At 34.7% G+C, this 18639-nt stretch overlaps 1 protein-coding gene across 21 annotated transcripts in view; it reads left to right on the top strand.

Annotated features, from left to right (window-relative positions):
• NRXN1 (neurexin 1) overlaps positions 1-18639 on the top strand; it is a 916928-nt gene that overhangs the window by 787805 nt on the left and 110484 nt on the right. For 11 of the 21 annotated variants that reach the window (XM_081155817.1, XM_081155816.1, XM_081155815.1 and 8 more), the window contains 2 exons: positions 10914-11003; positions 12370-12689. In XM_081155817.1, coding sequence (XP_081011943.1) covers positions 10914-11003; positions 12370-12689 — 410 coding nt within the window. The remainder of the gene's footprint in view (positions 1-10913; positions 11004-12369; positions 12690-18639) is intronic. The other 10 variants (XM_081155805.1, XM_081155804.1, XM_081155802.1 and 7 more) reach the window with 1 other exon arrangement.

Genomic DNA, 18639 nt, shown 5'->3' with positions numbered 1-18639 from the left:
CTTAAACTTGGGACCATGGGCATTAACATTGGAGGCCACCTTAGAGCCCATACAGTTCACCAACCTCGTTTTGCAGATAATGGAGCTGCCTGCGTTAGGCCAGGCAGTATTCACTTCTGTTTATTTTCTGTGGCCCTTCTTTGCCATGAGCACTATGTGGGAAAAAGAAGGATTTTCGACATTCTATTGGAAGTGCATCTCTTTGAAACATTAGTATACAGATTAAAATGTCATTTTGAGACCTCAGTGATATCTGAAGTTTTTTGTTTTGTTTTTTAATCCAGCATTGGCTTTGTCATAATGCTGTTGCACCAAGCAGGTGGTGGTTTTCCTTGTACCATTTGCCCTCCAAGCAGGTGCCTTTGGCTTTTCTTTTTGTGTGGCCTTCTCAAGTCAATGGCCTCCTTTCAGTTGTTTCCATTGGCTGACAGGTAGCCATGCATGAACTTCTGAGAATGAATCCAGCATTACTTGGGAGAAAAATGCAGTGATTTTGATAAAGCACCTATAGGTTTTGGACAACAGTTACAATAAGTTTAGTTCCCTGGCCTTTATTTGTCCTGCAAAAGAAAAATAGATTTATTTTCCACTCTTCTTTATACCTACCTCAAATCCTTTCCTACTGCCAGGTGGGTGAGAAACAATTTCTGTGATCTATATATGTCATGTTGGGCAAATTGTACTAGATATATAAGGACATAAGCACAATATAATGGCTAATATTTATTGAATGCTTACTATGTGCCAGGCACTGTGTTAAGAGATTTATGTATAATATATCACTTATTCTTAAAAATGCCTATTTTACAGATGATAAAACTGAGGTTCTGAAATGTTAGGCTCCAGGCCCAATGTTACACAGTAGTCAAGAGTGAAGCCAGGGTTTGAACCCCAAAATTAAAGCCCAGTTTTTTATCCATCAAGGATTCTCTTCACAATGAATCTGACCACATGGGTTCTTGTTTCTAAGAAATAATTGCTGACAGAATACATTTTTATTGGGAGAAATTTATTTTAAGGTTTTAAGTTCAAATCCATAGTATTTGATTTTTCTACAAAAGAAAAAATATTTTATTTAAGAGGTTTTACATTTTATAAGATTGAAGAGGACTGGCAATGATCTAATAACTATATCCCAGCCTGTCCTTGGCATTTCCAGAGCATCTAACCTTTTTTTTTTTCCAAATTGACTTGAGAGAGAGAGAGAGGGAGAGAGGAAATGATTTGTTATTCCACTTATTTATGCATTTATTGGTTGATTGTTGTATGCGCCCTGGCAGGGGATCGAACTCATAACCTTGGCGTACTGGGATAATGCTCTAACTAACTGAGCTACCCAGTCATGGCAGAGCTTTTAATCTTAAATAATTTGTGTGCAATGGACAAACCCCATCTTCCTATTTGAAAAAAACAACAACTTCCCACATTCATATTGCAAGTGGAAGAGAAAGATTGAAGTTCATTGAAAATGAGATTAAAATGCGATAGTAATGAAACTTATTTCTCTTCACTGCAGAATAAGGAACTTTCTTAGTACCCCGTATGCCATATCAGACTATGTATGAGACATTTACTTGTTTCCCTTTCCTTAGACCCTCCAAATACTCAAAAAAAATACTAAAAGTCAAGGTTGCTGTGAGAAGATAGAAAATCCATCTGTACAACATAATCCTCTGACTTCCATAGACTAAGAACTTGGAAAAGAAGCCTTAGAGACTATGTAAGTTCTTATTAGGGTAGATAAGCTTAAATGTTATGGCATTATGATTTAGAAAGTGCTTAAGATTCCCAAGTCTGGGAAAATGGCAAAGTGCCATTTGTAAAGTAATGTGAGGTTGTTCTTACATTTCATTTTTCTTATACTCATCACTGAGTGATGTCTATCAGTGGCCTGGGCAGTTTGGGGCTGTTAAACCATTCTTCTGTCTTAAATGCTGCAACAGCTAGCACAAAAGAACGTTTTAGTACACGTGATAACAGAGTATGACCTTTAATTTTCAAAGCACTTCTGTATTTTGTTATCTGCTTGTCCCTGTTGCTTTTCATTTTTAGCTGCTGATTTTTGATAATTATATTCCAGTCTCTTTGCATCAGGAACCCAAAAGAAGAGAAAGGTTTAGAGAGGAATGTATAAATCTCTGTTTATTCCACAGAGGCCATGAGAGCCAAAGTTCACAAGCTTGCCTTTATTTCCAATTAATTTGACAGCACAATATCCAAAAAAAAGTTTTTGAATGTAAGTAGCTGATGAGAGCAAGAGCTTCTGTAAGACTTTGGATAAAGGAATGCTAGATAACTCCATATAGTCCCACATAACAGAGGGACATGAAAGAAGAAATTACTTAAGCCAGTTAGAAATGCACTAAGCTTCTGATTTCTTCCCCAAAGCACTGTTGAACTCCTCAATAGATGGTCTATAGCCTTTCGTGCCCAGAATCACAGCAGTCTCACAGGAAGGTACCGTTTAAATGAATATAAAGGGCTGCTGTTTCACATGAGGACTCCGGGTGTCATCTGAAGCATTAGTCAGAAAGCGGGCCTTGCCCTACATGAGCAGTCTGTGCTCTCTCCAGCTGTATAAGCTAAACGGGCTGACTGACAGGGCACTTGGGCTGTGCCAACTTCTCTTGCCATAGCATTGCATTAAGATACTACATTTAATTTTTAGAAAATGCTCCTTTTTTAAGGAAATGGTGGGAGTAAAATTGAAATATGTACAAATATAGTACTAATAATGAAATTAAAATTTGGAAAAGATTCTCATAATCCCTTCGTCCTACACAAGTATTTTCATTTTTGCATGTTGCCCCCAAACTCTTGCCACTTGCACCCAGATGTCATGGCTCAGAGGTTGAGCATTCACCTAGGATCCAGGAGGTCTTGGTTCAATTCCCGTCAGGGTGCAAGCCCAGGTTGCGGGCTCAGTCCCCAGTGAAGGGCGTGCAGGAGGCAGCTGATCAATGACTCTCAAATCATTGATGTTTCTATCTCTCTCCCTCTCCCTTCCTCTCTTTGAAATCAATAAAGATATATTTAAAAAAAAATTCTTGCCACTTGCATCATATAATATTTGGTAGTTTTAGCATTGCATTGCATGTTTCATTTTGCATGGCATAAATATTTTAAGCATTTTTATCCATACTTGCCTTTAGTTTGAGACTAAATATATTCTATTAGAAAAATGTATTTATTTAAAAAATAGATGTAGAGGTGTATCGCTTTATGAAGTTTAAGAGAAAATCAATTATCAATCTTTTGGGGTTAATATCTACATTACAACACATTTTTATCTACTTATTACATCAATAAAATTTAGATTGTTTTTGATCTACAAAATCCTTTGTGTTCTGTCACCCCTTCTTTGTCTTTTATAATCCACTCTTCTTCTTGAACTTTTGCACAACTAGTTTAAATGGTGGTTAATTATATACTTATGCCAAATTACCTATTATCTTAAATTTCCATTTACCTTTCCTCATTTTGTCCCTTGACTTCCCAAAGTTTGAGCTCTTCAACAGTAAGACCTATGTGATGTGTTGATGTATGTCTGATACAGTACTTTCAAAGCACACCATCAGTGCTTATATTGACTTCATTGAGTCGGATTACTTTCCTAATGTCTCACAAAGATACTCTAAAGAAACAAGGAGTTTAACTATTGGAACTAGAGAAGGAAGGTGAAATCTGTTGAAGACATGAGATAAGTCTAGGAAGGGTAGATGTGGATAGGTGCGTGCCTTGGGTGATTGATGAGTGGCATACAAGGACTGGACTCCTGGAGATGTACAAAGGAAAAAGCAGAGATAAGAGATGGACAAAAAGAAATTAAAAAAGAAAATCTGAGGTCTTAGCAAAATTCACTTTAACATGTGGCAGAGTTCCATCCCCCTTTTGACAGGCTAATGAAGGGCAGTGGTCTTTTGACTCGTGACTAGGACCCTCTCTCCTTTTCCAGCTTGTCTCTGGAGAGGCTCGGGATCAAAAGAGCTGTGAAGTTGGTGTATTAGTATGTTTGGGGCTTGTCTTCTAGGTCAGAGGTAAAGACAAGGAATGCCTGGAACACTTTATTTCTCAAGCAGATCTGTATGGCAGGGCATTATCATAAAAGGAAGAAATGAAATCCTGCTCCTCTCTGGGGCCTCAACTAGAGTAAGGCTTTGATCACTTTACTTATTCTGCTCAATATCTTGTTCTAAAAACAGGGGTGATAAAAGTACCCTCCTGATAATTTTCAGGGATTTGGGGAAGGTTATTGATTTTTGTGTGCCCAAGACAGCAATCTCACCCAAGGCAGAACCTTTAGAGACAAGACCATGACATTTTCCATTGTACAGGACATGCCGTAAGGATTAAAAGGAAGGCATTGGGCCTTTATGACTCAGGCTGTTTGAGACATTGCTTTAATAACTATTCCACAGAATGGTGAAGGCCTGGGGTGGGAGATGGGTGCTGGGTGGATGGGGTCAAAGGGGAGAAAAAAGGGGGCATCTGTAATACTCTCAACAATAAAGATTAATTTTTTAAAAATTAAAAAAATAACTATGGAGTAGCTTTGGAGTCAAATATTTTTGGTTTCAAATGGTTTCTCCATTATGCACTATGTGGTGCTAGTTATCTTATCTCTTTGAGCATCAATTTTTCTGTTTATAAGATAAAAGATACCTGTAGTCTGGGATCAATATGAGAACTAAATAAACTAACATTTATAAACAAGTAGCATGATGCATAAAACATAAAAGCCACTCAACACATTATTTTTCTATTTTCTGGTGAATATATATATGTATATTATCAGTGAACAGATATATTTGGAAACATACAGTGTGGGCCCCTGCTTGCAGAGGAACCTAGAATCTAGAATCAATTGCATGAAATCACGTAATCCTGATTATAGATATTGCTATTAAGTGTTGTAGAATGCATGTAGAGGGCTCCAGGCTAGTTTAATAGGGGATTTGATGGGTACAGGGAATGCTTTCTTGAGAAACATATAAACTAATATTTAAAGGAGAAGTGAGTTGGACAGACTCAGACACCTGTGTGTGCATGCACACATGCATGGACAGAAGCATTGAGGAGTACACAGGGGGCAGGAAGTTTGTAAGGCAAAGAGAATGGCATTTTAAAAGATGATTGGTTTAGTTAACGAGATTGAAAAAAGTCCAGAGTGATTAGAACTTAAAGAATTAGAAATAAGTGATTCAAGATGAAACTGGAGAAGTAGGCAGAAACAAAATAAATGTATGTTACATATACATCTTAATGATATAGCAAATAATGTAATATACAAGATAAATATTTCATTAAAATAGCTATATTTTTTCACAAGTTTATTCCTTGAAGAGTGTCAGTGGTGACAAAAGCCACTTATTTGACACATTGCCAGCTAAGTTAGGTATTCCTGTATTTTATAGTTGGCATAAAAATCGCACATAAGGCATTTAGTTGGAAATTACGTGATAATGCTGTTTTTTAAAAATATATATGTTTTTATTGATTTCAGAGAGAGGAAGGGAGCGGAAGAGAGAGAGATAGAAACATCAATGATGAGAGAGTCATTGATCGGCTGCCTCTTGCACGCCCGCTGCTGGGGATCGAGCCCGCCACCCGGGCATGTGCCCTGACTGGGAATCGAACCGTGATCTCTGGGATCATAGGTCGATGCTCAACTGCTAAGCCACGCCAGCCGGGCCATAATACTGTTTTTAAAACCAGAGTAATTTTATAAAACTGTATTAAACCTTTTCTTGCTTTATGGGCCTAGGCATATCCAAATGCCATATTCTCATTTAAAAGCAAAAGGTATAAAAACAGACTTCTGATCTCTAGAAGTATGTAGAGCTATTCAGAACCCCTTTACGTTTCCTTTCCCAATGTTAAATCTCAAAAGGTGATTGTCTTTGTTTTTACTTTCAGCCTGGACAAATGTTGAGTTCATAACATTGCTTGTCCTTATTTGTTTCCAAGAATATTACTATGTCATATCGAAGACTGACACTTTTATTTCCGAGGAGAAATTACACAAGAGAAGAGAAGATCTATGAAAATGAGTGGAGGAAAACTATGTATTAGTGAAGTTCATATAGCTTGTCTCTATTGACCCGTAGTCATAAAAACATGATTACATTTTTATTTCCCTTTGTTCTCTGAGTCCCACTATGAAATTTAACTCCAAGTCAAGGATTTGAGTTTTATTACTCCTTGCTGCTTACCTTGATTCTTTGAAATTACTCTTGTTTCTTTTAAGTCTACTGGTTCGTACCAAATTAATATACCATAGTGTGACAAAATATTATTAGTTAGGTGGAAAACTAAACTATCTGGGATTCAATCACAGTAGAGGATGGTATACTCTAAGTCTGAATGATCAGATTTTTTTTTTCTTTCATTTCTGGAAACTTGTTTGAAATATCCTTTACTTTTAGTACCTTCGACCTCAATGGCCACTCCATTTAGAGCTCGCCCCTAGCAATTGGTTGTGGTGGTGTTACTACAGGAGGCCTGCCTCTTGTCAAAATTACCAAATCTTTCAACCATAAAAAGAAAAATAAATTTGTTCTTTACGTACTGTTTCATCGCTTCAGAATTACTTCATCAGAGACCTGTATGTTGGTGGTGACATTTTCTGTAGAGATACCAACATATTTAACCTGAATAAAATTAGCTGGAGGAAAAAGAAATCTAAAGGAATACCTCATCCCACTTTTATTAGGGTAAAGGAAATATGAGACTAAATTATTATCTCTTAACTTTTCAGCCAGAAGCTCTGTTTTCATAAATCTAATTTATGTGCTCAGTAGACTACTGCAGTTGATTTATATGTTTTTTAAGTAGTTGAAATTCTTGTTGGACCTATTAATAATTCCAGAATAAGTAGATTGCTTGCAAGTGGGTCATTATTGCTCAATCCCTACCTCTGATTTAGGGAACTTGAAGATGTTTTTAATCTCTCCTATAAGTCTAAGCCTATAATAAAAGTTCTATATCCCAGCATGTTTTGTATTAGAGCCCAGCCCTTTCCAAAGAAAAGAAAAGGTTATCAGAAATTATATTTCTCTTTGACCTTTCCAATCAAGTGGGTTGTTTCATGTCCTTTATATTGCATGTAAAGCTTAGATGTATATTAAACTATGGACAGAATTAAATAAAATAAACCAAAGCACACAACGTTACAGGATATTTTACAAATAACATGTCACCATGAATTTGTAAAGAAATGAAATACATTTTGAGCATTTTCTTGAAATAATATATCTAAATTACCACTTCCCATATGTGGCTTGTTAATGAAAATCATGGAGTGGAGGCCAAATGGAGGCTTCTTCCTGGTGAACCTAAACCATCTGAACTATTTCATACCCAATAGTAGAAGGGGTTTGGGAATCATCTGTTAAAAAGACATTGTCACTGTACTCAGTTTACATGTGTATTCATTTGGTTGACAGTGTATTTATGTATAATTTTGTTATAAGAAAAGTCGTTAGTTTTTTATTCTAGTAGAAGAACAAAGAATTTAGGGGGGTAAATGTCAACATACATTGAGTTGAATTTAGAAGCGTCTGATTTCCCATCCAGTAACCCAACAAAGTATAAAGTCTGTCCTTTGATTTTAAAATCCCCATTTTCAGCTGAAAAAGGTCTCTGAACTAGAAGGCATCTGGCATTCATGGGTTATGGGATGGTATGACCCCCTTTGTGTGGCTACCTTTCTTAAAAATTATCACACCTTTTACACCTGTCCCTGATGCCTACTCTATTTCATCTTTGTTATTGTTGTTAGATGACCACTTTTTATTCATTAAGAATGTATATTTCATGTTCTTGTTTTAGCTGAGTCTTCTCAAGGGTGTTCAAAAGCGATTGTTGATTTAAAATAATGCCATATCAGTCACATTAATTGTTGTTTGAGTGCCAGTCAAAGGTATGACAGCCAATTGTATGTATGTGTGTATGTATATATGTATAGATATATATATTTATGTTTTTAAGTCCTCTTTTTCAAAGCCATTCAAAAAGAATATATTAAGCCTTCAGTTTTCTTCACCCTTCTTACTTAGACTTTTCTCTCTAATTCCATTACTAATAATAACTATGTTACTTATTTTGTTGCGTGGGGCAGTTATTACTAAGCAAGTACTGAATTGACTGACTGTATGGCTGGTGTTCAAACCAGTGACAATCATTAAAGAAATAAAACTATAATTTACATATGTGATGTTTTCTTTAGAAAGTACAAAGGGAAGCTTGGCTACATACGATCTCTTATCTGGGCACAAGCATTTGCTTTTTTCTTCTTGTGAATGACATTAGGCTGTGAGAATGAGATAAGGGTGCTACAGAAGCTATCAGAATTAAAAGCAAGATTTCTTTCATTATTTCATTCTGCAGCTATTTCATAGGAGATTATGTGGTAGGTTTTGTGCAAGCACTAAAAATACAACAATAAACACTGCCCATAATACCTGACTTCATGGAACTCCAGGGTTTAAAGGGAAAATATTTATAGAATATTCAATTAGGAAGCCAGGGTTTGTTTCCAAAAGACACTGGGAAAGCATATATTCAGGTGCCCTCATCTAACTTGGGGCCATGAGGGAAGACCTCCTGAGGAAATAATGCTCCTGCCAAGAAGATTTCATTAATGAGCCAGGGTTAGCTGAGGGAAGATAAGGATAGGGTGGAAGTGAGGAAGAGTATTTCAAGTAAAAGAAGCTGCAGGTACAAAAGCCCAGAGAAAAAAGTAGAGCTTTAGAAGAATTGAGAGACGTCTCATGAGATGGGACAAGGGAGGTAGGAGGGTTCCAGATCATGGAAGTTCTCCTATATCACCTTGGAGATTCGAGATTTTATCTTGAAGGCAAAGGAAAGGGATAGACAAGTGACATGATTGTATACTGGCTGACATGTGGAACTTGGGTGGAATTTATTGCCAAGAGGATGCCGAGAGCTTTGTTAATATACTGAAATAGTAATTGGGCAAGAGGTGATTGGCAGTCTAGATCCGAGTGGTGTCTGAGGGAATAATGGATCATTCCTGATGATGGGAACACACTGGCATGAAATAAATCATGAGGAGCCACCTAATTATATAGTCATCAGGTTAGTTATAACTGTGAATTGAAATGAGTGTTGACCAACAAAAACGTCTACACTACAAAGAGTATGAGTTTTTGAAAAATATTTTGTTTGCTTATCAAATTACGCACATAACATGTTTATTACATCAAACACATGTAAGCCAAAAACACATATTCATCGATAATCACATTGCCCTAAGATAACTAATGTTAAATTTTAATATAATTTTTCCAGATACATGAAAATACACAAATTCTGAATACTTTTTAAAAGTAAAGATAGATTTGGAGTTTAAGTTATTTGTATCCTTGTGGTGTTTTTTTTAAATTATCAATATACCAAAAACATGTTCCCATAAGATAAAATATTATTTTATAACATTTTAATGATTGCATAATCCAGAGGAATACATATAAATGTTTTTATTAAACTTTATATTTGGTTCCACTTTGATATTTACATTTTAAATTAAATACTAATGTATGAAATATTTTCAATTATGTATATTCAAAGGACAAATTTATAAGATCTAAATGATAATACTTTTCTATTCCTCTAAAATTGTGTCACCAATATAATGGTGCGTTTATTGTGATAAGTTTAGTGTTTAATAAGACTAGTATATGAAAACACTTGCAAATTATTCTAAATATGAGAAACATTTGTATCTGTTATCTTCCCCAGCAAATTGCTCCAGTCTTTTCTGTGGGCTTTACTACCACTTGTTTCTTTCACCCCTGAGTCTTCCTCTGAGCTATTACCAAAATATCTTAGCTTAAAATTTCATGTTAGTTCATTTTTATGGAATAAAAATCTTCTTGCAGTATACACAATTAAGCACTGAAGTGGCAGCCTAGATTTTTTTCTAAGGGCTTTACAGATCAAGAAAACACTTATTTATTTGCAAGAATTATTCAAGGTCAATTTAAACTGTGTTTTCTGTCAGAAAATTTTTTGTTCAAAGAAGTAACGCTCATATGTAGTTTAGATCTATGCATAGGGACCACTCTTTGTGGCTTGTATTTGCTCCTTAAGCTATCATACCCACTTTAGAATAGCTTAATATAAAAGCAGGTATTTGAGTATATAAAAATATACATTTTTTTTTCTTCAAATTGTTATACATTTCAACATGTTAAGCTTTAAATGAAACTGAAGGACACTCAAAGTCACTTTTGTCAAAGCCTTTTCCTCTAATAACATATTTGGATGATGCAAGATATATTCTCTTGTGATGTCCAAGTGATTGATAAACTAATTCGTATGGAATATACAATAATTATTCATACTCTGTGGTTTCATTAAATGAGATGAATATGAATTTCTATTTTCTGAATAGGATATAAAGTATGCTAGGCCTATTTTAGATGCTTCAGTGTGCCAAAGTTGGTGTTAAGTTTGGTGTTCATAAATTACTAATCTGGAATAAGAGGTTGAATGTATTTTGAAAACTTAAACCTGTTTCACCTGATCATGTTTAACTAGTTAATAAGAAACATCAAAAAGACAAAACCCTGAGATCAATGGTCATTTTTTGTAAAGCTATTATATGCTGTTTAAATTGGTTGTTCGGGTCTGTCTATAACATAAGTTTAATAACCTAGCTCAAATGCAGATTTCTAATTTTCAATTAACATAGGAATAATTTTGTTTGCTAAAATAAAATAAATGAATGAATGACAAGTCTGAAACATGAAATGTTCTAGGTAGCACTTTTTAAAATTCCAAATTTCAAAAAATCATGTGGCAACTGTATAGCTCAAGCTTTAAGTATTAACTTTTAACCTTTGACCTTACAGATTTTAACCAATGAAATGTCTCTTTAAACTTTAAAGGAAACAATGATAACGAGCGCCTGGCGATTGCTAGACAGCGAATTCCATATCGACTTGGTCGAGTAGTTGATGAATGGCTACTCGACAAAGGTAAAAAACATTGATTAAAACTTCAAATAAAAAAATAATTTGAACATAACCAAGTAGTACTTCATTGTAACACTAATAAACATAAAAAATAAATTTTCCGTAAAACTAAATTAAAAACAAATTTAAAACAGTAAAATATAGATAGTAATATTTGCATACCTTGTATAATAATTTCTATACATTTTTAGACGTACCAGCTGTTTAATAATCTTACCCTGTTAATTTAAGGTTAAAGGGACTGTTAAATATAATCCACTAACTCAATCTATGAAGGTACTCACAGCAAGCATTAACCCAAAATGATAAATCATTCATAGATTATATTACATGTTCCAGCCTCTAAATTATTAACTAAAATATATGTAGTTCTGATATATTTGTTATGGTCCTGAAAAAAACAACAACTCTTGGTTTAAACTCTAGGCATCTTAAATAGTGGGCAATATGGATTGCCGGTCAAAATGAAGTCCCTTTAACGTTTGCAACCTTCTAAGAGCATTGGGAACAAGTCCTAATTAAAACTGAACTTAAAGTTGTGTGCATGCTTTTTATGAGCAGAGAGCAATCTGCTAAAACTGGATACTCAATTCGATGATATTGGTACTGTTGCTGAGGATTGCTGTTTGATGGAAATGAGCCATAATTTCTCCATCGGTTTGTGTATCATTCCTGAAGCCGCTTTTTACATCTGAAGCTATTTTTTTTTCATTCTGTTTTGTTTTAATAGACTTGCTGAAAGCCAATCAGAAAAATATTTTTGGAATTTTTTTGCCTCTGACATGCTCAGTGTAAACCATGCATTTCTTTTCAGTGTGATTGCCGGAAAAATAGAGTAAATCAAATAATAAAGGACTATTGCCTTCAAAACAATAAACGTTTCTAAAGAATAGCATATAGATACCTGTGGCCATTAAGTGAATTATGAAATTTTTACTAGAAATTTAAAATTAGATACCAGCTGCTCTAGATTAGTTTTTACCCGTGGTAATTTTAGAGGGACAAATACTTGAAATGTTAGATAGATCACATTTTTTAATTAGACAATTTAGACTTAAGAGACCAACAGTATAAGACCTTGAGGTAAAAGGGAAAGGGATCCACTAAAAATTGATTTACAATACGTATCTTTGATTGGTCTTTTAGCAAAAGCACTACATTTACAATAAGTTGAGAACTTACAAGTATTTGCCAATGATTATGCATTTCATGGACACCTCATTTATCAGCAATGAATTATGAGTCAAATGCCTCTCTTATAGTTTATTGCTCTCATTATCCACCCCATGAAAGATCTGTTTTATCATCCTTTGTAGAATGTAGAGTTCACAATCAACATTTTTGCATGTATGTAATATTATTTTTACAGGGCGTCAGCTCACAATCTTCAATAGCCAAGCAACCATAATAATTGGCGGGAAAGAGCAGGGCCAGCCCTTCCAGGGCCAGCTCTCTGGGCTTTACTACAATGGCTTGAAAGTTCTGAATATGGCAGCCGAAAATGATGCCAACATCGCCATAGTGGGGAATGTGAGACTGGTTGGTGAAGTGCCTTCCTCTATGACAACTGAGTCGACAGCCACTGCCATGCAGTCAGAGATGTCCACGTCCATTATGGAGACCACCACGACCCTGGCCACTAGCACAGCCAGAAGAGGAAAGCCCCCTACGAAAGAACCCATTAGCCAGGTGAGTCTATGGATTTCATTCCTTCATGTCGGACCCGGGGTTGTGAAAGCGGGCTTTACTGCGTAGGCGTCTTTTCTAAATTGTGATTGTTTCTGATCTCAGGCATTACGGCTTCCTTTGAGATTTGTTTAATATAATGCACTCAGTTTGACTATGAAATGTGTATGTGCTGTTGATTTGGGATTTGGACTTTTATAAATTGCTTTGTGCTAGTTTACTCACAGCTTGCTGATAGTCTTGATTCAGTAACCTTGGTCTAGCTCAAGCTGAGGGGATTGCCTGCTAATTACATAGGATTTTCACTTTTGAAGTTAAATGAACAAGTTAATTAAGGAAGTATTTGAAAGGTCTTATTTGTTCAAGCTTGGTATTTCATTGAAATAAAATAAAAGCAAATTTGAAAATCTTAAAAGAACAACTGCTTGTAAAAGATCTATTGTATTTGGAAGTCTTAACGTTTTGAGTTGGTACCCATGTGGCTCTCATGGTGAATGACAGGTTTACTCCATTACTGTCTATAAAAAATACTGTTAATTTATCTGAGGACAAAGACCCAAAATATGGTACTTAAAATCTGTCTTGGACTAACATATTTTGTATGATATGTGGTTAACTGCCCTCACTTAGAATACACTTCAGTAAGTTTATTGTTCAATCTTATGTCTATAATTTTTTTGGAGGAAAAAATGTCATGTTGAATTTGTACAACTTGGAAGCATATTGATTCAATCACGATATACTTCTTGATTGTCTAACATGCATTAGTTTAGGCGTTACATATTGGAAGAGCAAGAAAAGAAACAAACCAAACAAATAAAAACTACCTGCCTCAGAGAGCTTACATTTTACGAAAAAGCTACTAGAATGCTGTTGAAATGCTACTACATTCCTATTGACATTTACAGCCTTTGTAGATATTCTGTTAATTCTTTCAGAATCGTGTGTTCTTCTTGATCCAAAACGGATTGTTTCCTTTCATTTTGTTTTTAATAGTGTCTTCAATAGGTGCCATATAAAGCTTTTCCAAATACATTACTTTTCTGGAAACCTACATTCTAAAAACATAAGAATGATAAAAATTAGTTTTTAATTTGCTTCTATTTCAAAGGTTTGAAGCAGATCAATTGTCAGAATTAGGGAGTAAAAGAAAGTGAATTCTGTTGTATCAGCACCCTGTCTGCTACTTAGCATAAGTTTACCAGAGAAAGAAGAAACTAGATTCTAATCTTTACCTTGAAGGAAGAGGTGTGGGGAACAGAGTAGAGGAAGAGAAAGTGTCCTAGGAGAAAAGAGGTGATAAAAAAATTATAAATTCTGTAAATTCATAAGTGTAGTGATGGATATATGTGTCTATGTGCAGCATTTTCTTCTCAGTCTCTTTCTCTCTGCATTCGGCTACAAAGTAAAATGGGCAGTCTTACAGGTTATTTATCAATATATATTTATTGATCGCCATACCCTGGTTTAGCACTGGGATTACATTAGCAACAACAAACAAAAAACCTGCCCTTATGGAATAACACATTTTAGTAAGAATGTGTGCTTAGAGTGTAATCATTGTGTTGATTTTCTCTGTCTTGTTTGGGTTTATAAGATTGTTGACAATAACAGCCCCTTGGATAAAGACTTGTGATTTTAGACAGACTAATGCATGCTCAGCCACTCCATTTGATATTCTTTTCTCATACTTCACTGGTGATTAGTTGGTGGTCGTTGGTTCAATGTTTATTTAACCATAAACAAATTAAAGTGAATCAGATCCAGAAGAAATGAAACACAAAGCAACTGATAGACTATTTCCTTTAAATAAAATAATTCATAAGAGGACATTCTAGGATAATCAGAGTTGGAAACATTCCCATGAATAAAATTTGAAAGAACCAGATATTTTTCTTAGTGGTTTTGTTTCATCATTAATGAAATTATAGTTGCCTAAGTTCTTAGATAAACCGGATGTATCCTGAAATAAGGAAAAAATGATCAGCTTTGTTTTTGTGTATTTTATCAATTAATAACTGCTATATATTAAGAAATTATATTTTTTTAAAATGTGTAAAATAGTTATTTTATTTGCAAGCTAAACACCTACAAATGAAATAAAAATTTATTCATTTTATAATATTAATTAATGTAAAAGGAAAACAGTTAACTGATCATTAATTGTCATTTAAAAGAGCCTCTTTTATTATAAGCTATTACATGTTTAAAGACAGCAGTGCTTTATAGAGGCAAATGATCTAATCAATTAGTGATTATTTGGTTCATTTGGGAAAGTATTGATTTCAATAAAAGACTATTAGTTTCATTAAAAAATAGATATGTTGAATTTTTAGATTTTTAACAGACCAAATATAGCAATTATATAATATGATTATAAGTATTCATTTATGGCAACAGTGTCTTAAAGTTGAACAATTATTTTTTTAAATTCCCTTTTTAATAATGATATGTATGTGATTACAGACAATGTGTGTATGTGGGGTAACTCCAAGGAAAGAAAGGAAGTTTTTTATTTTTGAGTAACAGAATGATTTGTTACAAATTTTCTTTACCTCAAATTTGATTTTATTGATTTTTAAATTGCCCTCCCCAACTATAGAGATAACTAATATATGTAGAATTTCAAGTATTTCTTCTTTAGAGTTGTCAAAATCTTAGAAGTTTAAATGATATGAAATTCTAATTCTAGGACTGTAACCTTTGACCCATTTTTGCAGGTTGGATAAAGCATCTTCTTTTAAACCCTGTGTGTAGTACAAACCATCTGGATGTGACTTTATCAACTGCCTTACTAAATTGTGTACCAGGAAGGGTCATTTTATTTTTCAAAACCCATCTTGGACTGTTTTCTCAATCAAAGTGTATTTTCCTCGGTGATAACACTGAGCCACTTTAGCTACAATGGCACTGTACCTTGGGGTGATTGCATGTTTTAGAACTATGGAAACAGATTTTTGGTCAAGCAGAATTAAATTGGATTCATTTCAGATAGATGAGATGAGGTTTTTTTCAGCCATCCTGCAGGGCAAGTAGTAGGGGAGAAATGTATTTTCGGTTTTGAAGGAGTCGCAGAACATAAAATAGTATTCATCAAAATGTCATCCTATAAGATCTTGTTTACATTACCACCTAAAAGCAAAAGTCTTTAAAAAGAAAAAAAAGTTTTTTTCCCTGAGTGATGAACAATTTTCAGACTGTGTTTACTTTAGAAAAGCATGATTTATATGATGAACTAAAGAGTACATTTTCCAACTCTTGTGATTATATGGCCTTTTATGTGAAAATAACAATATTAAGAATACCTTTTATATGGATTACATAAAATTCACAAAGTTAGTTTTACTTGGGATATATAATAGTTAAATGTTTCCATAAGACACACTCATCTCAAAAAAGAGAAATTTCCTATTATGCTAATCTCAGAAAGTGATGATTGCAAATATTTGGTAATATCAAGATTTTCAGAATGCTGAGAGCCTTTGAGGGGAGGGGGCAGGCATTTCAAGCAAGATTGTTGGCTGTTAAATGATCCTTCATCTTCTGAATAATCTGGGAGTGTCTTATGGACATATATGTAGCTTTACATAAATGAGAAAAGGTGAGCCAACATGCAAAAGGCAACATTTACTCCCTTTGGTTGACAGTCTGTAAAGAAAGGAGAGTGGTGCCGTGCGGTTTGCTTTAAGATCAAGATTGTGACATTTCTTCTGGCCTAGGTTTTGTATCACATTCTGTGATCTTTCAGGTTTTTCCTTCAAGAATATTTTACAAGCTATATACATACTATAAGAATGCATACTGTATACATACGACAAAGGATCCATTGTAATGCCTTTTGCTATAAGGGGGTGCAATATAAGGGAAAGGGCACCGTGAGTCAGGGGACCTGGCTTCCACGTTCAACACAATCACTACCTTGTAGTGTAACTTAGACAAGCTGCTTAATTAACCTCACTGTACTTTGGCCTGCTACCTGTCTATAATGAGTGGACTGAACGAGGAATGTCTTCAGTTGTACTGAGCTCTAAAATTTCATTGTCTCTGGCAATGATGGTCTTAGTTAGGTCTTCTGATGATGATTTAATGAAGCATATATTTCATTTTACACAGGGTGCCCATGCCTCTCAGTTGGCCTGTATCACCCTCTTGGGTACCTGGTGTCCCAGTATTAATAGCATTCCTTTTTGACTCTCAAGAGCATCCCATTTTAGTCTATTAATTATATTGCCCTGTACCTGTACAGCATATATAAATCTATCTTTGCAAGAAAATCACACTTCATAAGAGCAGTAGTTAGTGAAGCCCTCTCCTTTATATTCCAAACAGAAACTGACTCAGTTATCTTTACCTGGTTTCAGGAATCTATAGGGTTTTTCATCCCATTTCAAAAATCTTAAGAAAGGAGAGAAAAGAAAGCTTTGAGAGAGTCTGGTTCTTGACTGGAGAGACAATGTTTGCAACTGTTAGTAAGAACTTAAATTACAGAGTGGAGCCAAATCAGCAAATATGAGTGAAATGAAATGGAACAAGTCTATGGTTCCAGTTAGGCTTTTTTTTTTTTTTTTCCCCCAGAGTGGAGTTAGCAAACCTATGCAAGAAAAGGAAATATTGAGAATTTAAAAACATTGCTAGGTTGTCAGAGAGATGTATATTTCACATATGCAATGTCCTACAGAAGTCAATGGAATTTTATTCCCGTGGAATGTTCCACAAAGAAACCCAACGAGCATTCAAGCAAGAAGAGTATTTGAATACATTGGATACTGTTTTTGCTTCCTGGCATATTTCAATATGCTCATGAAAAATTAATACTATTTGCTTAAAAATGTAAAGAGGGTGCACAAATATTCCCATGAAAATTAACAAAATACATTTTGTAACTTCAAAGAATAATTATTTATTTATTAAATATATCTTTATTGATTTCAGAGAGAGAAAGGGAGAGGAAGAGAGAGAGAGATAGAAACATCAATGATTAGAGAGTCATTGATTGGCTGCCTCCTGCACGCCCCCAACTGGGGATGGAGCCCACTACCCGCATGTGTCCTGATCGGGAATCGAACCATGACCTCCTGGATCCTAGGTTGATGCTCAACCGCTGAGCCATGCCTGGCTGGGCCAATATTTTATTTTTTATTAAAAATATTAATGAGCCTTAGCAGTGGCTTTATTATTAAAAAATAATTGCATTACTTACAATTATGTATGTTCTGCTAACCACTCTGCATTTGAAAATACTGACAACATGAATAATTAATTTTATTTTCCCTAGCCCAGTCATTCTGCTGAATTCACTTAAATGAATGTACATTTTTAGCACAAATTTTAGTGCATGTTGAAAAGAAAAACATTGGGTATAGATTTTACAATATATATAAAGGCATATTCTCCTGAAACTAATGGTGCTGGGTAAGAAAAGTATGATTGTCATTTTAAATGTAAGTAAGCTACTGCTATTTAGAAGGTGTTTTCCCCCCCTCATTGCTGGTAAGCAAAAGGACCAGGATATATACATTTTAAAAAGTTTAAGAAAATTCTCTAGCTCGGTATGTTTTCCTCAACATCTAGAGGATTCAGTAGATGTATTCGCTATTGGTGGATAAAACCTTGGTTTTGAAACATCTTTGGACAGGACTGGTTCTATACAAATATATCCATCCATCCATCATCCATCCATCTATCCATTCACTTAAAACATCTTTGCTGAGAACTTACTATATACTGGTCGATGTTCTAGTCACTGGAAATACAGTACTGAACAAAATTAAACTTTTCTGCACAAGGCTTACTTTCTGTTGGGAAAGATGAACAATAGATACACATCAAAACAAGGTACTAGGGATATCAAATACTATAGGGAAAAAGTAGAGGGGGGGGTTGTGAGGGGGTGGTCATGAAATGGGAATCCTTTTTGAATATACATGTACACATTGTTAGTTATATAGGCATC

This window comes from Miniopterus schreibersii (genome assembly GCF_964146895.1).
Source record: "Miniopterus schreibersii genome assembly, chromosome: 13".
In the NCBI taxonomy this organism is placed as follows: Eukaryota; Metazoa; Chordata; class Mammalia; order Chiroptera; family Miniopteridae; genus Miniopterus; species Miniopterus schreibersii.
The sequence above is the reverse complement of the archived record's forward strand: the minus strand, read 5'-3'. Positions and strand labels throughout refer to the sequence as shown.